This window comes from Delphinapterus leucas, chromosome 7 (genome assembly GCF_059928025.1).
Source record: "Delphinapterus leucas isolate spDelLeu-1000000601 "Yukka" chromosome 7, BTC_Dleu_Yukka2, whole genome shotgun sequence".
NCBI lineage: Eukaryota > Metazoa > Chordata > Mammalia > Artiodactyla > Monodontidae > Delphinapterus > Delphinapterus leucas.
This window is the reverse complement of record NC_143135.1, coordinates 13,515,739-13,540,427: the sequence shown is the minus strand read 5'-3', so window position 1 is coordinate 13,540,427 and position 24,689 is coordinate 13,515,739. Positions and strand designations below refer to the sequence as shown.

The following is a 24,689-nucleotide window of genomic DNA, read 5'->3' as shown; positions in this document are numbered from 1 at the left end:
TTTTAACTGTTGAGTTTTGAGAGTTCTTTATATATATATATATATATATATATTCTCGATGATAGTCCGTTATCAGACACAGAGGTTGCAAATATTTTCTCCCACTCCAGCCTGTCTTTTCATCTTCTTCACATGGTCTTTTGCAGAGTAAGAGTTCTTAATTTTGATGAGGTCCAATTTATCAAATTTTTCTTTGATGAATTGTGGTTTTGGTGTCTAGTCTACGAATTCTTTGCCTGAAGAATTTCTATATCCTGAAGGTTTTCTCCTATGTTATCTTTAAAAGTTCTATAGTGTTATGTTCTACATTTAAGCCCATAATCCATTTTGAGTTAATTCTGGTGTAAGATGTGAGGTTTAGGTAAGGTTTATTTTTTTTGTCTCTGGATGTCAACTGCTCCAGCATCATCTGGTGAAAAGGCCACACTTCCTCCACTGAATTACTTTGGAAACACCGTTGAAAATTAGTTGCTCATATTTGTGTGGGTCTATTTCTGGGTTTCCTCTTCAGCTCCACCTATCTGTGTCTATCCTCTTCCTCCTACCTCTTGCTATCACAGTGTCTTTTTCTTTTTTTTTTTGCCACACAGCTTGCCTGGGGAGATCTTAGTTCCCCAACCAGGGATTGAACCTGAGCCCTTGGCAGTGAAAGCATGGAGTCCTAAACACTGGACCGCCAGGGAATTCCCCACAGTGTCTTGATTATGTTAGCAATTTAACTTAGTAAGCCCTAATATATGGTAGAGAGGTTCTTTCCATTTTTTTCCCTTTGTCAAGATTGTTTTAGCTAGAATATAAATTTTAAAATAACCTTGACTTTGTCTATAAAAAAAACTTTCTTGAATTTTGATAAGAGTTACGTTAAATGCATACATCAATTATGTATACATTAAATGTACAGAACTGACATTTCTAATTTCTACTATGTTAAATCTTCCAATCCACAAACATGGCATGTCTCTACATCTATTTGGGTCTTCCTTGAATGCTTCATCAGCATTTCTGTAATTTTCAGTAGACATATTTTGTATTTGTTTTGTTAAGTGTATAGCTAAGGATTTCATTTTCTTTGGAGTGACTGTAAACTGTACTGTGTTTGTAACTTCGGTTTCCATATGTTCAATGTATTATAAAGAAATGTGATTGACTTTTATCAAATGTGATTGTGTTTATTTTGTATCCTGCAATCTTACTGAACTCATTTATTAGTTCTAGGAGTTTACTTGTAGATTTCCTGGAATTTTCTTTGTAAACAGTCATGTTATCTGCAATTACGGATAGTTTTATTTATTCTTTTTCCAACTGTATGCCTTTCATTTCTTTTTCTTGCCTTACTGCAGTGACTAGAACTTCCAGTTCTATGCAGAGTAACAGTAGTGAAAGTGGACATTCTTGCTTTGTTCCTGATCTTAGGGGGAAAGCATTCAGTCTTTAACCACTAAGAATATTATCATTTACAGAGGTTTTTTGCAGATGCTTTTTTATTTAACTTGAGTAATTCTCTTCTATTACTAACTTACTGACAGCTTTTATCACGAATAGATGTTGGATTTTCTCAAATCCTTTTTTTTGGTCAACTGGTAGGATTATATGACTTTTCTTTAGCCTGTTGGTATGATGGGTGACACTGATAAGACTTTTGAATGTTGAACTATTTTTATGTCATGATTAAAACCTCTTACTTTACCATTTAAGAGTTCAAGCAAAGAGAAAACTTCACAAAAAGGCTAGTCCTTTAAAGAGTTTTATTGTTAAAAAAGCACATGAAAGGAAAAAAGAAAAGGAAGCACATGAATAAAAAAGCTCCAGGAATTTGGTTTCATATTATTAGCGATTTTATAATGGAACTCATTCTATCCATTCATGTATATTTATTAGGTAGGTCCAAGCCTCTATGAAGGTAAAAGACATGAGTAAAGCAAATCATATTTGTGGTACTAACCTCTTGCCTCAAGAAAGGATTTTCCTTTTTGAGCTCTTCAGAAAGATCTTCCCCCTCCAGCCATTCCTTCATGCCAGTCTGTTCTGCCCAAGCATTCACTGTTGCTAGGGCCGCAGCTCGAACATTGTTCTGAATGGAAGATAGAATCAGTAAAGGTAACACTGCTATGGTTTGGAGGTAGGGAGTGAAAAGCCTGTTACTTTATGAACACGAACAATGGAGGTTTCTCTAAAGTCCACATGAACATACTTGGAACATACTTCATCTTCTTTGAAACAGAATGTAGATCCACGTTGTACTAAAACTCCAAAGTAAATTAGAAACATAAAACTCCAAATTGTAAAGATCCTATACTCAGTTAATTAGGGAAAACAGTGACCTGGGCATAAAATATCATGTTAGGGGAACAAACTCTTAGGTTTTGTTTCCTGAACTTCTGGGGACTCTTATGTCCCTGGTTATCTGCTAAAGAATGTAATTCTACCTGTTAGAGAACTCTTAATAGTTAGACTGAAATTAACAATTTGATTGAACATTTTTGTTTTTATATTAATTTGCATTCATAGAATGAGAACGACTTACTGACGTGAAAAATACTTAAATAGTCCAATTCCTCAAATTAAATGAATTACACAAAAATAAAGAGACATTTGAATATTCAATTAAGGATAAACATAAGAGCTTGCAACTTTCAATGTGACAAATTCCAGGACTGTGAAACTGCAAATATCTTACTGAAGTACCAGAAGATCCTATTCTAGTAGTTGAGGGAACAGGTAGAAAATAAAATACATGATCCAAAATTTATAAGTTTATTCACTCTTTATACCAACACCTTAAACAATGATATCATAATCATAATAGCAACCATTTTTTGAGTACATACTGTATGAGACAGGTGCAGGTACTTTATGTACAGTTACTTATTTAATTCTGTAAGAATTAAATTTCATAGATAAAAAACTGAAACTCAAAGAAGATAAACAACTTATCTAAGGGTCACAAAGCTAGTAAGTGAGATATCTGATCACCTTAATAATGCCTGGGAGGTAAAAATTTTTACTATTTTCCTCCTAATATTCTCTTCTCTAACAAAGTTTATAAACTGTTTACATGCACTCTTACATGTAAGAAAAGGATTGGGGCTTCCCTGGAGGCGCAGTAGTTAAGAATCTGCCTGCCAATGCAAGGGACACGGGTTCGAGCCCTGGCCCAGGAAGATCCCACATGCCGCGGAGCAACTACGCCCGTGCGCCACAACTATTGAGCCTGCGCTCAAGAGCCTGCAAGCCACAACTACTGAGCCCACGCACCACAACTACTGAAGCCCGTGCACCTAGAGCCTGTGCTCTGCAACAAGAAGCCACTGCAATGAGAAGCCTGCGCACCATGACGAAGAGTAGCCCCTGCTCGCCACAACTAGAGAAAGCCCGTGCACAGCAACAACGACCCAACACAGCCAAAAATAAAAACAAATAAATAAATAAATTTAAAAAAAAAAAAAAAAAAAAGGATTATTCTTAGCCCAGTCATGTGGCTGGCCTATTCCAGAACAGAGCTGTGGTAAAAAGAGTCAGGTTTACCTTGCTGTCTCCAAGCACTGTGATGATAGAGATGCCTAAGTTCTTCACATGTTGCTTGATGTTTGGGCCCATGGCTACTGCCAACTGCTGGAGGATAGTCAACGTCTGCTGCACCTGGGTGGGAAAAGCCAACACCTTATGTTCAAACCATTGCAAGGTGTGCTCAAAGTTTTGCAAGTTTGCTGCTATACAGTCAATGCAGTAGGAAGTTTCTGGCCTACTTTAAAAAAATCAGCTCATTATGATACTAATCAGCTTATGAATAATTTTTGGGTGATGGTGTCTCATTTTATCATCAGTTCATAAAATTGGAGTATTAGAATTTTAGACTAGAGATTACAATGCTTTATAATTTTAAAGTAAGGTAAAGCCTAGTTTAAGACAAATCTCACATAAAAATCCAAATTTAAAAATTAGAAATTAACTTGTTTATGGGTATTACAAGCAGTTTTATACAAAAATACTTAATATCAGAGCCCTGTAAACAGCAAATCTGAGATTCATGAAAATTTGATTAATAAACTTGCCATCTACCAACATATCCTGAGGCACACTTAAGAAATTAAAGGAAGCTATTTCTAGTTCAAAGCAATAGAGTGACTAACTCCTTTTTGTTTTTGCTGGTGAAGGTTACTGAAAAGGATCACCTTGCAGGGGCAGAGAGGGGAGAGAAAAAAACAGGCATATATTCTACGTACCAAGATTTTATTTGAATCGTTGAGTCGACCCTTCAAGGCAGTTGGAAGTTCACCTATGTTTGGCTGGATAAATTTTGCTTCATTGATAATACCTGCCACTTCATCTAGGCCTTCTTTCCTGATCTTCCAATTCTTGTCACTAATCTTAGACACCAACTCTGAAGTGATTTTATCACTGAAAAAAAAAGACAGAATCCTTAATTCCAGATGCCTAAAAGAACAATGATGTCACAGAAGTACCTTGACTGAGAAACAGAAGACACCATTAAGAACTAAGTATAATACATCGAATAAATCATTAGCAACAAACCTGATTTCTGTCCTTGGCAAAAGATCCACAACATCATTGCCCCCATCATCTGGTTCGTCTCCATCTTCTCCTTCATCTGTACCACTTGTACTGTGTTTGGAAATCCCTCTGGTTGGAGCAGGTGGGTTCTGTCCCTGCATCTACACACAAATAAGTCAGTGAGGCTAATGAACTTGATGAAGAATATGAGAGCAAACTGGTTAGAGAATGGTACCTGTGTCAAACTTTCATATTCCTTCATAATACTTAATATTCACACAGCACATATTTTAATTCCTACTTAGATTCCAATTTTGAGACTATGTGACAAAAGATATCTTTATACAAACCTATTAGAATATGACTTCTCAATCATAAAGCTGTCATTTGACTTGTATGCCCAAGACAATACACAGCAAGTCTGCCAAAACTTAGCAATTTCAATTAGAAAGTTTATTCAAGGAATGTCAAGTTTCTTTTTACTTAAAAAAAAAAATTTAATGTTATATTTAGTGTACTTTTGGAATAGGTAATACATTCAAAATGTTTAATATTCCAAAGCTACAAAGGAGAAAATGTCCCATCCTATACTATAGCTACCTAGTTCTCTTCCTCACAAAGTCATCTATTTCTTATGAATTCTTCCCAGGGATACCTTATACATATAAAAGCAAATACATACATATTCTTCATTCCAAAGGGTTAAAAGTTTAAACTTAACTAATATAAGCATTCTCAAGTCAACTATGGATTGTATCATTTGTGGAATCTTTACCTTCTCAAATTCTGCATCTATCTGGGATAGGAGGGCAGGCTTCTCATCCTCAAAGAACATTCGCAAAGAGGGACCAACGTACAGATACATCACGCCAAGCAAGGTGATGGCAGAAGTCCTCACAGCCTGGCAGAACAAAAATAACTTTTCAGATCAGAACAGAACCATAAAGATGGCTGTACTTACTACTCTTCCTATACATGCTGGTATGTACTCACTGGGTTTGTTGCAGCAAGAGCTGTCTTCACATTGCTAATGAAAGCTTTCACGTTCAATCTAGAAGAAATGATACTTAGAATGAAAAACAGGTGAAACCTCAAAATACTCAATGGAGTTTTATAAAGCCAGACTCTAGAACCAGCTTCCTTTAGATATGTCCTGAGTTTCACCTATTCTCTTTCTACACTCATTTAAAGTAAGCTTTAAATACTATCTATATGCATTAGATCAATCCAGTGTTGATCTCTTTCCTGAACTCCAGATTCATATGTCCGACTGCCTTTGTGACATTTCCATTTCTATGTCTAGTAGATATCCTACATCTGTCAAAACCACACTCCTGATTGTCCACAGCCCGCCCCCAAACCTGTTCTTCCCATAGTCTTCCCTATCTCAGTAAACAGCCACTTCATTCTCCAGTTGCTCAGGTCATCCCTGACTCCTCAGAGTCACCCTTGACTCCTCTTCTCTCTTAAGTTCAATATCCTGCTTAGTTCTACCTTCAAAATATATTCTGAGTCATAATACTTCCAAGCCATATAATTTCTTGACAGGATTATTTCAGTAGCCTTCTAATTAGTCTCCCTGCTTCTGCCCTTGATCTTCACTATCTGTTCTGACTGAATAATCCTCGTATTATTCTGCTCAAAACTATCTAATGGTTTCCAATTTATTCAAAACTTTCAGGCCCTACACAACCTGGGCCCCTGTTCTTTCTTCAGTCTTTATCTCCTACCACTCCCTACTCACTCTTCTACTCCAACTGCATTCTGAAGAACAATTACTCCTTGCTATTTTAAAATATATCACGTGTGCTCCTGCCACAGGGCTTTTGCACTTGCTGTTCCCTTCGTCTAGAATGTTCTTCTCCCAGGACTTCCCTAACCACTTCCTGACGCAGTGGTTAAGAACCTGCCTGCCAATGCAAGGGACACAGGTTCAAGCCCTGGTCCAGGAAGATCCCACATGCCGCGGAGCAACTAAGCCTGTGCACCACAACTACTGAGCCTGAGCTCTAGAGCCCGCGAGCCACAACTACTGAGCCTGCGTGCCACAACTACTGAAGCCCGCGCGCCTAGAGCCCGTGCTCCGCAACAAGAGTAGCCACCGCAATGAGAGGCCCGCGCACCGCAACGAAGAGTAGCCCCTGCTCGCCACAACTAGAGAAAGCCTGCGCACAGCAACGAAGACCCAATACAGCCAAAAATAAATAAATAAAATAGCTTTATGAAAAAAAAAAATCTTGGCTTTGCCACTTTCTGTGACTTGGGCAGATCACTTAAGCTTTCTGTGCCCTAGTTTCCTCATCTATAAAAGGAGAGAACAATACCTCACATGGTTTTTAATGATGATTAAATCAAATGAGTTATTATTTAGGAAGTTCCAGGCATAAAGTAAGTCTATAAAATTTTGTTAAATAAAATACAATAGTTCCCCCTTATCTGGGAGGGATACTTTCCAAGACCCCCCAGTGGATTCCTGAAACCTTGGATAGTACTACATATACTATTTTTTTCCTATACCTATGGAACTATGATAAAGTTTAATTTATAAATTAGACACAGTAAGAGATTAGTAATAATAACTAATAACAGAATAGAACAATTATAACAATATATGGTAATAAAAGTTATGTGAGTGTGCTCTTTCTCCTTAATCAAGTTTTTCAACTCTACCAGAAATGCAGAGGCTGCTTCACTGGCAAACGCAGCCTCTCCTGTAATTTTTACATTTTTCAGTCCCAACCTGTTTCTGAATCTGTGTAGCCATCCTTACTTGCAGCAAATGGCTTGGTGTCACTTGTTTCAGGGGATCCCTTACTGAAATCTTCATAGGCTGCACGCTTTTGGGTGGAACACATTGCCATCAGTCAGGTTTTCTTTCCGTTTATGTCTTCCACCCAAAAATTCAATGCCTTTTCCATCTTAACTAAGCACTTACAATGTTTGCAGTTTGAGGTGCAACAGTGAAACTCACGAATTTCTTTTTCCTTCACAATTTATGGATAGAAGATTCTTACTGTAGATCTTAGCAACCTCAGCATGCCAGTTTTTTCTTTCCTTACTGAGTTGAGAACTTTCACTTTTTCGTTTAAAGGAAGCACTTTACAGCTTCTTTTTAGCATATCCAAATTGCCAGCATCTCTACTCTTGCACTTTGGGGCAATTTTTTGTTTTTATGACTTTTTTGATGTGGACCATTTTTAAAGTCTTTATTTAATTTCTTACAATATTGCTTCTGTTTTATGTTTTGGTTTTTTGGCTGCGAGGCATGTGGGATCTTAGCTCCCTGACCAGGGATCGAACCCGCTCCCCCTGCATTGGAAGGCAAAGTCCCAACCACTGGACAGCCAGGGAAGTCCCATGGGGCCATTATTAAGTAAAATAAGGGTTACTTGAACAGCAGCACTGCAATAACACAAGGATCAATCTGTAACTGAGACAGCTACTAAGTGACTGATGGGTGGGATACACTGGACAAAGGAATGATTCATATCCCGGGCAGGACAGAGTGAGATCTCATCATGCTACTCAGAACGGCCCACAGTTTAAAACTTATAAATTGTTTATTTCTGAAATTTTCCATTTAATATTTTTTGACTGCAGTTGACTGTGGGTAACTGAAACTGTAGAAGGTGAAACCACAGATAAGCGGGGGACTACTGTAAACAAATGTAATCAATAGACAAATAACTTTGGGAAAGAGTGGGTTAAACAAGTGTCTCAACTGCAGGACTTCTGAGGGCCTTTAATTTTCCAACGTGCACTATAGATCTCTTAACAAGTGTGATTTTATATAGTATTTTCCAAATGTATTTGACTAGAAATCCTTGGAACTGGCTTTTCTGTGGGACAGTTACAAATACTTGAGGAAAAATAACTTAGAGAACTCTAAGTATTAGTGGATATCAAAATGCAGAAGCACAAGCCAATACAGGCTTTTCAGGAACAAAGGTAGTCTTGTTTAATATAAATTATAGACAATCCAGCTCTGGCTTCTCAGAAATAAGCAGCAATAGCTACAACAAATATAACCACCAGTTAGAGACTGGCAAAACATGCACTTGATTTCTTTCTGACTTACCCAGAAAAACCAAATTCTTTTATTGCATTTGATAGCCAATTCAGAGTTTCTGACTGATTCTTGGGATTCTTCTGTAAGAAAGCCATTGACATAACCTGGAGTGGAAAAACAAACATACAAAAAACCAAAACAGATCTGTGTTTTCTCTCATATTTCTCACAGAAATATAGCTTGACATTAAGGCAGTAGTAGATTAAGCGTGGTTTTCCTGATGCTAACACAACTGCAAGAATGCCTTAGGAATGAAATATTTAATTTACACGAGAAAATGAGGTAAGTGACAGAAGCATTAAAAGCATTCTCACAGTATTGTACATCAACTAATACTTCAATAAAAAAAATTTTTTTAAAAGGCAATCTGGACTGTTTACAACTTTTCATTAGTGGTCACTCTGGATGATAATGTCTTAAGAGAAAATTACTTTCATTCTTAATAGAATATTCTTGACTAAGACAATTTTAATTATCAGGCAACAGTGCAAACTAAAGGTAAAAGTAAAACAGTATCAAAAAAGATTTTACTTGAGAAGAAAAGAACTAAAGTTTAACTAATAACTTTAAATTAAAATTTGGGAAAAAACTGGGAAAACTTGAGGAAAGAGAGCTCTGTGTCACTAACCTGTTCAGCTGTCCATGGCAACATACAAGCTTCTGCTATTGCTGTCATAGCTTCTTTTGCATTGTTCCCACATTTCACATCTCCAATCTTGTCTACAAGGCCATCTAAGACGATCTGAGCTGAAGTTTTGGAAAAATTTCCCTTCTGGGCAATCAAAGCAACTATGTGAAGCTTCATTTGCATCACCTGAACAAGGATAAGTATCAGAAAGTTATGAGTAAGGCAAAGACATTTTTTTTGGCAGGGGTGGGGCGTGCCACGCGGCTTCTGGGATCTTACTTCCCTGACCAGAGATTGAACCAGGCCCTCGGCAGTGAAAGTGCCAAGTCCTAACCACTGGACCGCCAGGGAATTGCCCAAAGACATTTATTTATTTACTTATTTTTATAGCAGCCTGAAGATGTAACAGCTGAGAACATGACCAAACTAAAATCAAACTTTAAACCAAGAAACAAAATAATTTTTATCCTTTAATTGTTATCAATTAATGTAGCTGACAGCTAAGACAGAAAAAAAACCACTCAGTGTTTTAAAATATTAACAAGCAATGTTACCACATGAAGTTTATGAATTGAAAAATATAATTTCTATATTCTCCTTCTCCTATGGTTATCTGCATATAGTACTGAGCATACATCCTGAAATACATAATAAAATGACCATACTAATTCAGAGTTCCTACTAGAGTTGCCCACAAAAAAAATTACAACCCTCGTGTACACACACACACACACACACACCAGAACTTGAGAGATTTAAAGAATTTGTAGATTTTTAAGTGGAAGAATGGAAGGAACTGTGAAAAACAATTTAAAGATATTAATGTGATGATGGCAGATGTCTGGGACTTCAGACACTTTTAACCAAAAATATTTCCCTTTGCCCTGTTTGAATATTTAAATAACAAGTGTTGGCAAGGAAGTAGAGAAACTGGAACTCTCCTGCACTGCTAGTGCAAAGATAAAATGGTACAGCCACTTTAGAAAACAGTTTGTCAGTTTCTCAAAAAGTTAAACACAGAGTCACCATAAGACCCAGCAATTCTACTTCTAGGTATACACATGTGTTCACACAAAAGTTTGTACGTGAAAGTTCATAGTAGCATTATTCACAATAGCCCCAAAGCAGAAACAATGCAAATGCCCATCAACTTATGAATGGGAAGGGACTTCCCTGGTGGTCCAGTGGTTAAGACTCCGTGCTTCCAATGAAGGGGTCGCGGGATCCCTGGTTGGAGAACTAAGATTCCATATGCTGCGTGACACAGCCAAAGAAAAAACAAAGAACTTATGAATGGGTAAATAAAATGTTGTATATCCATACGATGGAATACTGTTTAGCAATAAAAGACTGTAGGGCTTCCCTGGTGGCGCAGTGGTTGACAGTCCACCTGCTTATGCAGGGGACGTGGGTTCGTGCCCCAGTCCGGGAGGATCCCACATGCCACGGAGCGGCTGGGCCCGTGGGCCATGGCCACTGAGCCTGCATGTCCGGAGACTGTGCTCCGCAGCGTAAGAGGCCATGGCCGTGAGAGGCCCGCGTACCGCAAAAAAAAAAACCTGTAGAGTTGATATATGCTACAGTATGGATGAACCTTGAAAACATTATGCTAAGTAAAAGCCAGACACATCATTCTATTTACATGAAATGTCCAGGAGAAGTGATCCATAGAGAGAGAAAGTAGATTAATTGTTGCTAGGGACTGGGGGTGGGGACTTGGGGAGGAATAGAGAGTGACTACTGATGGGTATGGGGCTTCTTTTTGGGGTGATGAAAATACTCTAAAATTAAATAGTGGTAGGAGTTGCTAACTATGTGTATAGACTAAAAACAGCTGCACTGTACCGTTTAAAACAATTTTATACCCTCAGGAAAGTGGTTATAAAGGAAAAAAAGATATAAAATTATCTCTTGTTATGGATCTAATACAAAGAAGGGTATTAGCTCAAATCAGGTGTGCTTCTTTCACCTATCTGAGAAGCTACGTAAGGGGAGTTTTAAAAGTGGTGGTGTGAGGGGAAGAAGGCAGTATCAGAACCTTTTGGCACGGGAAACCTTTGTGGAGCTGGATGGTTTGGATGAGGTTATAACGCAGTGCTAAGGGAACAGTGAGCAAGGAAGCTAAGGTCCTAAACAGAGAATAAGAGGTGGCAAAACAGAAGTAAAGAAGAGACTAGCAGGAAGCCAAAAATAAACCTGATACATTTCAAACTTTTGTTTCCCATCAGCTCTATGTATGTCTAGAGGAGGAGAAGAAAACACTTTTCTCATTTTCCTTCATGTATTACTTTCCTATACCTCCCTTTACACCTACTTTTTAACTAAGTAACGGTACTGCTCAATTTCATCTCTATTATCAGTTAATGAGTTAAACCGATTATGTGGTAATTTTTTATTGGCAATTTAAAGACTACATTTATTTTTTATGCAAAGAAATAAGAAAGCTATCTCATTGTTCATCCCTCCCTATATTTGAGGGCTTCCAGGTCTAAATAATGAGAAAAATGCATACATATGAATTAACAAACAATAAGTATTTGTATATATATAAACTCCTAAATGCACAAAGTTAGAGTTATGTGTTTAATCAAAATGCACACATTCCACTGTTCATTTAAAATTACATGACACATTGGCTGAGTGATTTTAAAAAAAAGAACAAGCTAAAAATTACCAAACTATACCTCTCTAATACACCATAGGATGATGTAATGAAAATTACTTCAATAAAAGACATTAAATCTCTAATTTAAATATACCTGAAAATTAGTTTCTTTCCATCCAGGTTTCTTGGCCAGCATCCTCACTAATGCCTGGCATGGCATTTCAGTTCGGTCCATTAGTTCAACAGCCTTGAAGTAAAACAAGATAGTAGGAGAGTTAAGGGATTAATGATTAGTTCCAAGGGAACAGTATATACCAAATCAATTACGTGTTTACCTTTGAAGGAGTGAGGGGAATAGAAATGAGGAGGGTCACAGAGAGAGCTTGTTTACTTTCTGTTATAATACTTTGTTTCTTAAGTTGGATGTTGGGTATATGGTTGTTATAGTGATGCCACTGAAACTCTTTTTTTCACATTTCAGGAATTCATAAATAATTTGCCCCAAAGAAAGTAACAGTAACAGTTTTAATTTGCCCAGTGTATGGCTGAAATTGCTTATACATATTTTGACTTATTCGATTTTCCTAAAAACATAGCAAAGTGGAGTAGGTTAGAAGCATTTAAGTACAGGTTTCAAAGAAGCACACCTCAGGGCTAAGCTTGAGTGGCGGATGCAGGACTGGAAGCCAGGACTCCTGGCTCAAGTCGCAGCATTCTTGCAGTTTCTCCGCACCCCTCCTCATTAGAATCAAAGAGTGTGTGCCAAAATAAACCACCATGCTCCTGTCCAGCACAGATTTTTTTTAAAGAAGCTTCTCATACCAAGTGATAATGTCTATTCTTCTGAGAATCATGACAACAAAGAGGGAAACATAAAATGGATGAGGGGTGCTTTACGTGAGGAGATCTGTTTGCCTAGTAAGTTTAATACCATAATATTAAAATTCAGGGACTTCCCTGGTGGCACAGTGGTTAAGAGTCTGCCTGCCAATGCAGGGGACATGGGTTCGATCCCTGGTCTGGGAAGATCCCTGGTCTGCCACGGAGCAACTAAGCCCGTGCGCCCCAACTACTGATGCCTGCGCGCCCTAGAGCCCACGTGCCACAACTACTAAAGCCTGCACGCTCCAGGGCCTGCATGCTGCAACTACTGAACCCACGTGCTTCAACTACTGAAGCCCGTGTGCCTAGAGCCCGTGCTCTGCAACAAGAGAAGCCACTGCAATGAGAAGCCCGCGCACCTCAATGAAGAGTAGCCCCCGCTCACCACAACTAGAGAAAGCCTGAGCACAGCGACAAAGACCCAACACAGCCAAAAAAAAAAAAAAAAAAAAAAAAAAAATTAATTAAAAATAAAATAAAATTCATGTAAGCCTTATAATTCAGAATAAACCTAATTTTCTTGAGTATGCATCACTTAGGTTATGAGCTGATAGAAGCCACAGAAAGCAGATGTTGAAAGATAAATAAGAAACAGCTAAAAAGCAAATAAAAACCCCACCTCATCTTTAGTTAACACCCTGCAGACATGTTCACTGGTTATAAAATACAGCAATTAGGACTAGTCCTTCATTTATCAATTCATCACTTCTGTATGATGTAATTTTCTTTCACATTCAACTCATCCCTGTGCACCCACCTTTTGGAACTCTTCCATACAGGCCAGCCTTTCCTTCCAGTTACTGCTGTCTAGAAGCTGTATACAGGTAGCAGGAAGGACAGCTGAAGCTTTTTCTTCACATACTTCTATCTGTAAGATACAAAACATTAACATTAATAATTGCTTAAGGAAACAGATGGCAAGAATGTAAGAATACCCCAGCCAAAACTACAAGAACACTCCCATACGTGTGTTTTAGTATCTGAGGATTCTATTATACTACTGTAAAGGGGAAGTTTGTCCAAGGCACAGTTTCAATAAACTAAAAAGACATCCATTAACTATACGTTACAGAACTCAGAAAAGAAAGAACCTGAACCTCCTCATAGGCAACGACTTTCCGTGGTTTTGAGTTTGAGGCATACTGTATAATACTGACCGAGAGCTCAGGCTCCACTATTTCTTTAGTCTCCAACCCTTTCTTGTTCTTGGTTCCAGTGCTCCCTGCGCCTCCTAGTGCAGCTGGTTTCCCCTTCTTCGGTGGCCCGCCAGGCTAAAAGCAAACAGAAAAATATTAAACCACTTAAGGATTTAGAATAGTGATTCTTAGACATTTTGGGGTTAGAGACTCCTCAAAAATTTGATTAAAACGAGGGATCACTCAACCAACAGCGACAACAAAAAGACCCATATTTTTTGTGCCCACAGAATTTAGCAATTTCAAGGGCAGACAGACCTCCTGAAGATCATTCATGGGGAATCTGTAGAAGCTGTGTATTAAGAACCTCTAGGGCTTCCCTGGTGGCGCAGTGGTTAAGAATCCGCCTGCCAATGCAGGGGACATGGGTTCGAGCCCTGGTCCGGGAAGATCCCACATGCCGCGGAGCAACTAAGCCTGTGTACCACAACTACTGAAGCCCACATGCCTAGAGCCCATGCTCCACTACAAGAGAAACCACCGCAATGAGAAGCCCGAGCACCACAACGAAGACAACAGCAACTAGAGAAAAGTCCACGAGCAGCAACGAAGACCAAACACAGCCAAAAATAAATTAAAAAAAAAAAAAGAACCTCTAATTCAAAATGAGCTAATGAGATAAATGAAATAAAAATGATGAACTGGATTTATGCTACATTTACAGATTAATTTGAGAATTAATGTTTGATGCCTTTAAATGCCTCTAGATCCTTCCTACACTAGTAAAGGGCAGTTTTTGAGTTATAACATTTACTCACTATTTAACCACAAAGTACTCACTATTTAACCACAAAGTTACTCCAAGTAACATGAGAATATGTTATTACTCACTGTAGAACTATCTAATTTGTGAAGGAAAAGAGGTGTTATGCCAATTTCAGTGAGTGCTCTAGTTATGTTGAAGATGGCCATCTCACTGAATATTTTTTATTGTTTTATTAGTTTTCCAGTTGACTTGCTTGGGTTTTCCAAGAATATGATCATATAATCTATAAAAATGATATACTTAATCATATCAAAGTATCCATCCATTTCTATATGGTTAAGAATTTTTATCAAGAAGACATGCTGAAATTTATTATATTCCTTTTCAGTGTCTGAAATTAGACTTCTTTTGATCTATAAATTCAGTAATTTTTCTAATATCAAACTATCCTTGCAATCCTGGAATAAACTTCAGTTGCTCATACTTTCTATTGTACCCACTGGATTCTATCTGCTAATATTCTATTTAAATATCTTGATTTAAATTTATGTCACCCCCAGTTTTGAAAGGTCACAAGAAAATTGCCGTTTATCATAAGGTATACAGCGAAGGGCAGTAACTTTAATATGGCAACACACATCACTGTCCACATCATTCCTTCTACCTATTTTGGATATTTGTTAAGCAATGCCCAAACCTAAAAAGAAAAGATAAAATGACAGAGGACCAATTTAGTCTTGAACATCCAGAGCTGTTCAGAAACCACTGTTATCTTGAACATATTCTGAGCTTTTAAGGTGGGGTTAGCAAAGCTAAGATGCTGGTTTTTAATCCAATGGAAACCTCTAACACTTGCCAGTTCACATTAGCACTATGATTTTATTGGTTCATAATAACTACCCCATGAAGAGAGATTTAATTGTTTTCTCACTGTAAAAACAGAAAACAATTTACTAGAACACCTCTTCTGGATCCTTTCTTGTATATAATAGTACTCTGTTTTATTAATTGAGAGGCACCTCAATTAATAAATCTCCTACTTTTTTTTTTAAACATAGACATACATGTTTATTGGCTTAGTAGGTTTATTAGATGATACTGTCCTACTGATTTTTTCAAAAGAACAAAAGCAGGTCCTTCCCCACCCCACCCACAGCTTATTCTTGGGGGAAGGAAAAGAATCCCTTATAAGAGAAAGCCAGCTAGCATGGAAAGGTTCAGCAAGATAAGAAAAGGTCTTAAGGTGCTGCGCCCAGGTCACTGTCCAGAGAGGCAGGAGCTGGTGAGAAAGGAGAAAATAGCTGCCAACTCCCTGTACTGGAGTACTGAAGAGGCAGCATAACATGAAAGTACACAGACTCTGTAGCTAGATACCTGGGTTCAGATCCCAGTTCTGCAACTCTGGTCATTCAACAAATATATGCAGAGTTCCTGCTATATGCCAGAGCCTCTTCTATGCACAAGTGGTCAAGCAGTGACAAGATCTCTATCCTTTAAAGTTTATAATACAGTGTGGGGAGACAGAATAAACAAACAAGTGAATTGTAAGAGCATGTGCAGGACATGTAACCTTGCTGAGCCCTAGTTTCCTTTTCTGGAAAAACAGGGATCACAAAACGCTTATCTCAAGGATTGTTATGATGATTAAATAAGATTATGTAGGTAAAATGCTTCACAAAGTAAAGCTCACTAAATATCAGTTCTCTTCTCCTAACTCCAGGCTGGGGCTCAGGGTGGAAAAGAGAATCAAACTTCTTGCATTTTCAGCAGATAACTTCATGCTTAAGAGAATCCAGTCCAAGAAAAGTGTTCACTGTAAGAATGCCATATTTGCCCTTGGTCATTTCCCCCTCTTCTACACTAGAAAGTGAGACCCTGATGGAACGGAGACTCGGTGCTGCAACTGCAGAGCATTATTAGCAAAATGACCTTATGTTAAGTTAGAAAATGAACTTACGTTATTAATGTTATGTACCTTGCCATACTATTTCATTATTATTTTTAATAAATTTATTTTATTTTATTTATTTTTGGCTGCGTTGGGTCTGTTGCTGCACATGGGCTTTCTCTAGTTGCAGCAGGCAGGGGCTACTCTTTGCCGTGGTGTGCAGGCTTCTCTTGTTGCAGAGCACAGGCTCTAGGTGCGCAGGCTTCAGTAGTTGTGGCACGTGGGCTCAGCAGTTATGGCTCGCAGGCTCAGCAGTTGTAGCACACGGGCTTAGTTGCTCTGTGGCATGTGGGATCTTCCCAGACTAGGAATCGAACTCGTGTCCCCTGCATTGGCAGGTGGATTCTTAACCACTGCGCCACCAGGGAAGTCCCTATTTCATTATTTAATGATACTTTCTGATGCCTTAAAATGTACTCCTGTATCTTCATTACCATTTTTATCTCTATATAGGTTTCAAATAACCAAATGTACTATTGGAATATGCTGTCTTCATTAAAAGATGCTCTGCTGTATTTTGAATGTTGTAATGAGTTCATCTCTCAAATGAAATCATATTGAAGAACAACCCTGAACCTGAGATTCAGACCCTACCTTACTAAATTCTAATTTTTAAACCATATTTTCCAAGTCATCTATTAACCTTAGTAGCAGGTGCCTTTTTTAAGGGTCCTGGTTTGGGTGCTGAAATGTCCTTTGTGTCCTTATCTCCTGTAGCCCCCGAAGCAGCAGCTCTTCCCGGCACAGGCTTGAACTCCTTCTTGTCAGCTGCAAGTCCAGCTTTCTTACCATGTACGAGCTCTACTTTTTCTGAACATTCTTTGATCTGGAGAATGAAATTGAGATAGATGTCACTGAGCCTAACTTTGAAACACAATCATTACATTACTTAATAAGTCACTTCTAAACCACAACTACATGAGAATTCAGAGAGAAAAGTTTCCTTTCCAACAAAGATAAATTATCCATATTTTCTTGGCAGTAGATATACATTAATGACGTCTTACATTATATTTCTATGCAAATGAGAATTTACTAAACTTACAATAACCACATTTTTGTAGAAAATGAACTTACGTTTACCGGGGGGGAAGGGGGGAGGGATAAATAGGGAGATTAGGATTGACATATACACACTACTATATATAAAATAGATAACTAATAAGGACCTACTGTATAGCACAGGGAACTCTACTCAATAATCTGTAATGACCTATATGGAAAAAGAATCTAAAAAAGAATGGATATATGTATAACTGATTCACTTTGCTGTACAGCAGAAACTCACACAACATTGTAAATCAACTATACTCCAATGAAAATTAAAAATAAACAAACAATAACCATATTTTTGATGGAAGACATTCATATTTAGAAAGGCAATTTTCCAGATATTAGAAATGAAATTAACTCAAAACATCATTTTTACCTCCTCTACAGATTGGTCACTCAATTTTATTTTTTATAATTTGAAAGATATTTCTACTAATCAAGAAATTCTGATCAAAAGGATACCAGTAAACAAACCCATATTGCACAGAGACAGGACCGCTATCCAATTTCATTACAACCCATTACTAACCTACCTTATCAAGCTTGAGTTTGTCGACATCAGCTAAGAATGGGTTTACTGCTTTCTCACCAACCACCTTCAAAGCAGTACCCAATGCTTCAAATGCAGCATCTCTGACTTCAGGAGCAGAATCATTGATGTGCTATAGTCCGGAAGTAAGCAAGATGATCTTGATACAAGGTTCTTTAGGTATTACTGATTTTAATTCAGACTGATGGTTGTTAGATAAAGAATTTGCTTTTTACAATTCACAGAATCTAAGCTTAGCTTTCTATTTGCCAATTAAGTTACCCTTCCTCTTACCCTCTATCTAAAATGCTTCATACTCAAATGATCTTTAAATACTCTAAACTGGATGCCTGTGCTTGACCAGATCCAGCTGAATATCAGTTTATGGGCCAAATAAGAAATAAAAGTTTTAGTAGTGAAATTATAAAGCTAATTTGTGCTTTTCTTCAAGAACAGGAACATAAATAATACAAGAATTTGGATTCAATTTTCAAAGCTACAGAGGGTCTCTCCTCAAAAGACAATAATCTACAGTCTTAAAGTCAAGTAGTCACTGTACACAATCAGTAGAAAAAAACAAAATCTTGCCTAGGTATAAAATATTTCCTCAATTTCAAAGAGAGTCTATACCTTAAGTAGAGCAGCACAAAAGGGCTTTAGTAAGCTCTTTGGCAGGGTAGAAGCAGTGCAGTGGCGGAAGCTTCTTGCAATAAAAAGAGATGTCTGCTGCTTGATGGTTGGATTTTTATTATCCATTACTGCTAAAACATCCTCACTGATGTTCTGTAGTGTGGTCTTTAGAAAGAAAATGTGGTCAATAAGCTTTTCTCAAATGTAAAGAACAATCAAAATATTACATTGACAAACTTTACTTTAGACAAAACCACAAACTCAACTTACAGTAAGAAAGATTGCATCAATTGCCTCCTGCAGGGCTTGTACCACTTGAGGCTTCTTCTCTTTGAATTTCTCCAAAATGGTTGGTACAACCTTTAAAAGTGAATAGTTGGAATGTATTCGGCAAAAAAAAAAAAGGAATGATGTACTGATATATGCTACAACATGGATGAACTTTGAAAACATTATGCTAAGTGAAAGATGCCAGTCACAAAGGACCACACATGTATTATTCCATTTGTACAAAACTTCAAATCCACAGAAGCAGAAAAGTATATCAGTTGTTGCCAGGGTCTGGGGGAGGGGAGAATGGGGAGTGACTGCTAATGGATATAGGGTTTCTTTTTGGGGTGGTGAAAATGTTCTGGAATTAGATAGTAGTGATGGTAACACACCCTTATGAATATACTAAAACCACTGAATTACATACTTTAAGACGGTGAATTTTATAGTATGTAAGTTATATCTCAATAAAACTTATTAAAACAATGTTTGCCTCTACCAAAATAAACAAAAAAAGTAAACATCTAAGTTGGATTAAGAAGTCATTTCCTTTCTTGAAGGGCATAAGAATCTTCTGCTGGAACAATCTTATGCCTATACCACCACAGCAATGTTTCTCAACTTTTTTTTTGCACCTTATATGCAACCTTACAATCATTTTTATCAGTAACAACTCTTAGTGGACAAAATGATTCTCAACTAGGTGGATTTAGGGTAGGGGAACAGGTATAGTATACAATTCTTCCTCCCCACCCAAGATTCTGATAGCCCTCACTTGGACTGAGATGTCTTCTGCCTCTTCACTACACTAAAGAAAAAAGAAACAGTACCAGAAATTATAGTTTTTTTTTTTTTTTTTTTTTTGCAGTACGCGGGCCTCTCACTGTTGGGGCCTCTCCCGTTGCGGAGCACAGGCTCCGGACGCACAGGCTCAGCGGCCATGGCTCACGGGCCCAGCCGCTCCGCGGCATGTGGGATCTTCCCGGACTGGGGCACGAACCCGTGTCCCCTGCATCGGCAGGCGGACTCTCAACCACTGTGCCACCAGGAAAGCCCAGCAATTTTGATCAGAACTGTGTCTTCTTACTCAAGTACTAAGTTTAGATCAGTAAAGTTAGAATTTTTATAATGTTTATTTTATCTTATAAACTATCACTAATTCATTAAATATTTATTGAATATCAAGTATATGTATTGAGTATATGTAGCCAGGCACTGTGCTGGCAGGCAAATTAAAGTTGCTTTTTAAGGCCTAAAATATCTAGCAAAGCTCAATGGCACCTCCCCCAACCCAATTTTTAAAAAAAATTTCATAGAAGTGATACAGATCAGAAGGAATACAGTTTCCATGGAGAAATATAAAAGACTTTTTAATACTAAGAGTTAGTAATAAACCTGAAAATCAATATACTTTTTAAAATTGTTTGTTTTTATTGATGTAACACTGGTTCATAACATTATCTAAGATTCATGTGTACCACATTATAATTCGATTTCTGTATACACTATAGCGTGCTCACCACCAAAAGTCTAGTTTTCATCCGTCACCATACAATTGACTCCCTTTACCCATTTTGCCCCCTGCCAATCAAAAATCAAGACATTTTAATAGCTATAAAGCTAAAGTTCACTTTTATATATATTGCCAAAAAGACAGTTTATAAGTAGCTAAGGAAAATAAAGCTGAACCACACTAACATACTTGATATCAAACACTGTATATGATGTAATTTTAAGGGGAGACAAATACCCCAAACTATAAAGCACTAGAGACATTCTTTAAGCTGCACACCAAAATGTCACAAAGCCAGAATCAGAATTCAAACTAAATGGTCAGGTAATCATCTAACTATAAATTTAGTAAATTAAAATGTACTTTAAAGATTGTTTTCTAGCTTGAAAAATTATAATACAGAAGTATAAAATATTCTAAGTAACACAAAACTGACCAAAAGCTAATCAATACACTTGATACCATACACACACAGAGGTATTATATAATAAGTAATGATTACTATAAAAATAATGATTATAATTTTACTCCAATTTGTGATTTACACGTTTAAGGGTTTTAAAGACCCTTATTTTTATTTCCCTGGTAACAAGCTAGTCATGATTTATTTTTATTTGGTAGTGTCTTATTTTTTTCAGTTGAGTTCTCTGAAATTATTTTTAATGCTATGAGTAAGCAAGCTCCAAATACCATAACTAAGTGAGGTTTGATGTTTGCTTCAGTATAAAACTGACACATGACTACAGACTATTAGGAGACTCTCAAAGTCAATCCAGGGAATCAAATGATCAGTGGCTAGCAAGTTAAACCCTAAAGTTCACTACGGTCAATATTCAGGATGCTGAGCCATTTTAAGTAATACAGATGAGATTTAGAGGCCAACTGACAGATGCCAGAATTAAAGAAAACATCGCAATTTGTTAAAACTGTTAGCAAACTTGATTGCTTCCAAATTTATGTTCAACGAATGTCTCTAGACAGAGCTTCTTATAATAAACTGATATATCACCAACAGTGTAACCTATATAAAATGTCTCAAGTATATAAGTAAACTACTTTTTTAAATAGAAAAACACCATAAAATACATTTTATATATTAATCTCACTTCCGGTTTTATATTGCCTTTCCTGCTCTCATTTTTACTCTGTTCTGGTTATCACAAGTTATACTTCATACTGTTTTACTGTATATAATATTTTAAGAGCAAAGCAAGATATAGGTAAATAAGTAATAGGCAAATCAATTGAACTAAGTACTTTAGGTCAAGTGCCTGATTTTCTACATAAAGCTAGTGAATTTAGTTACAACTGACATTTTTATTGAAATGTTGTAAGGAGTTATGCTCAGTATTAACAAAACTTAGTGAGAAATTTACTTTCCCCATATATATAAAGATCTGTGCCAAAAAGCTGTTTTAAAGCATAAAGCAAACTAGCCTGCCATTCTTGATAACGTTGTTGATTTGTATCAAAAAAAGAAGTGTTACTTACGTGTCCTGCATATTGTCCGAATTTCTTCCTTAGCCCAACAGCCAGGCCAGTAAGACATTTTGCTGCCAGAGCCACCAACATGACATTGGTGTCCTTTCCAACAACCTACAAAGCGTGGAAAGAAAGGAAAACAAAAGAGTCACAGCCCCATAGAAGGGAACTGAAAATTTATTCTTAAAAGAACTCTGAAAGCTATTATGTAATGAATAGCCAACTTTGTTTCCTACAAAAGAGGAAAGATTCTTCCTTGACAATATCAAATTTGGGAGCTTCCCTTCATTATGTTTAGTCTCCTATCTTAAAGTTCTACCGGTAAAATATACATAAAACCAGGTCAAATCCCTAACTCTCCATTTGTGGTAGTATGGGCTGTCAGCATTGCACAACTGTGCAGGAGGTGACTCTGATAATGGCAGAGAAGCTGGAGGCCTGCTGACTTTGCTTTGGGGCAGGGAAAGCCAAAAGACGGTGTATCTCCAAAAGACACCACAGAGTAGCAGCTCTAAAATTTATATCCAAGAAACACCAGTAGAAACTGTTGTAGGTACCTTCAAGAAGCTGATGGGATGTAAACTATTATATATAGGATGGATAAATAACAAGGTCCTACTGTATAGCACAGGGAACTATACTATATTCAATATCCTGTGATAAACCATAATGGAAAAGAATATTAAAAAAAAGAATGTCTATATGTGTATAACTGAGTCACTTTGCTGTACAGCAGAGATTGGCACCGCACTGTAAATCAACTATACTTCAATAAAAAAATTAAATAAAAAAAAAAAAGAAGCTGATGTGGACTCTAAATTGCAAATGCCATTGCAACCATTCCTCTGAGGGAGCTTCTGGCCTTGCAGCTGCCATTTTAGTTATGTAGTGATCATCAGACTTGTATTCAGAGTCTCTCAGCAGAGTCTCCTCCAGCAATGTTTATACTACCACCCTCCGATAGCATACCCTACAAGGCCCAGAACTTATCAAAAGTCATAGGTAGCAGCTGCATTTGTGTCAATCTAGCAAGACAGTGACTATGCCTCAGTTCCTTCCTAATAAGATTTTACTTTGGTATACTGCTCAAGTTAGCTGGTGTTAAAAAGCTGCTTTACTTTTAAGCGCTCCCAAACCCTTGTTTTTTCACTCTTTTCCCAGGTAGAAGTAATGCTTCCATTCTATTTTGGACTTTAGCCCTAAGATCTGGTATTTCATAAGCAGAACACTTAATTCCAGATTCCCTGAATTAAAGAACCCCTAATGCATAGCATTCAACGAAGTTCTATTTGGCACCTACATATATTCCCTAAGTGCTGAGGAGTAAGGGTTAAAAGACTAACATTTATTAAAAACAACTTAAAAAACTAAAAACAAAACTACCATATGACCCAGCAATCCCATTACTGGGTATATACCCAAAGAAAACCATAATTCAAAAAGACACATGCACCCCAATGTTCACAGCAGCACTAATTACAATAGCCAGGACATGGAAGCAACCTAAATGTCCATCAGCAGAGGAATGGATAAAGAAAATGTGGTATATATATATACACACACACATACATACATACATACACACACACACGCACACACACACACACACACAATGGAATATTACTCAGCCATAAAAAGGAACAAAATTGAATCATTTGTAGAGACATGGATGGACACAAAGAGAGTCATACAGAGTAAAGTAAGCCAGAAAGAGAAAAACAAATATTGTATATTAACGCATACATGTGGAATCTAGAAAAATGGTACAGATGATCTTATCTGCAAAGCAGAAATAGGGACACAGATGTAGAAAACAAATGTATGGATACCAAGGGGGAAGGTGGGGTGGGGTGGGAGGAACTGGGAGACTGGGATTGACACATATACACTATTGATACTATATATAAAATAGATAACTAATGAGAATATACTGTATAGCACAGGGAACTCTACTTAATGCACTGCGGTGAACTAAATGGGAAAGAAATCCAAAAAAGAGGGGATATATGTATATGTATAGCTGATTCATTTTGCTGTACAGTAGAAACTAACACAACATTGTAAGGCAACTATACCCCAATAAAAATTTTAAAACATTAGATGCCATAATTTTATAGGTGCTTTATAATCCTTATTTTAATTTTCACTCAAACCCTATAAAGCAGGTACTATTACTATCTCAATTTTGTGGATTTCAAAAATTAAATAGAGGACTTTCCTGGTGACGCAGTGGTTAAGAATCCGCCTGCCAATGCAGGGGACATGAGTTCAAGCCCTGGTCCAGGAAGATCCCACATGCCACGGAGCAACTAAGCCCGTGAGCCACACCTACTGAGCCTGTGCGCCACAACTACTGAAACCTACGTGCCTAAAGCCTGTGCTCCATAACAAGAGAAGCCACCGCACTGAGAAGGCTGCACTGCAATGAACAGTAGCCCCAGCTCGCCGCGACTAGAGAAAGACTGCGTGCAGCAACGAAGACCCAACAAAGGCAAAAATAAATAAAATTATTTAAAAAAAAATAAATAGAGATTAACATGCTCAAGGTCACAGAGCTAGCAAATGGCAGTGCTGTGATTCAAACCTAGGTCTGCTTTGACTCCAAAGCTTTTGCTCTCTTTACTAAAGCATATTCTCCCTGTAAACTCATGGCAAATTCATTTTCC

At 37.4% G+C, this 24,689-nt stretch overlaps 1 protein-coding gene across 8 annotated transcripts in view; it reads right to left on the bottom strand.

The window, feature by feature from the left end:
* The window catches only part of CKAP5 (cytoskeleton associated protein 5), a 113,810-nt gene that overhangs the window by 30,206 nt on the left and 58,915 nt on the right, over positions 1-24,689 (bottom strand). For all 8 annotated transcript variants that reach the window (XR_016393702.1, XM_089914098.1, XM_022592082.2 and 5 more), the window contains 16 exons: positions 22,033-22,137; positions 19,029-19,118; positions 18,759-18,923; positions 18,133-18,261; positions 17,190-17,372; positions 13,854-13,967; positions 13,454-13,564; positions 11,969-12,061; positions 9,210-9,395; positions 8,591-8,685; positions 5,506-5,563; positions 5,288-5,413; positions 4,534-4,673; positions 4,224-4,398; positions 3,526-3,639; positions 1,943-2,071 (listed from right to left, as the gene is read on the bottom strand). Coding sequence is in view for 7 of the 8 variants with exons in the window: in XM_089914098.1 (XP_089770224.1) it covers positions 1,943-2,071; positions 3,526-3,639; positions 4,224-4,398; positions 4,534-4,673; positions 5,288-5,413; positions 5,506-5,563; positions 8,591-8,685; positions 9,210-9,395; positions 11,969-12,061; positions 13,454-13,564; positions 13,854-13,967; positions 17,190-17,372; positions 18,133-18,261; positions 18,759-18,923; positions 19,029-19,118; positions 22,033-22,137 (2,013 nt within the window). In the remaining variant the exon portion in view is untranslated. The remainder of the gene's footprint in view (positions 1-1,942; positions 2,072-3,525; positions 3,640-4,223; positions 4,399-4,533; positions 4,674-5,287; positions 5,414-5,505; positions 5,564-8,590; positions 8,686-9,209; positions 9,396-11,968; positions 12,062-13,453; positions 13,565-13,853; positions 13,968-17,189; positions 17,373-18,132; positions 18,262-18,758; positions 18,924-19,028; positions 19,119-22,032; positions 22,138-24,689) is intronic.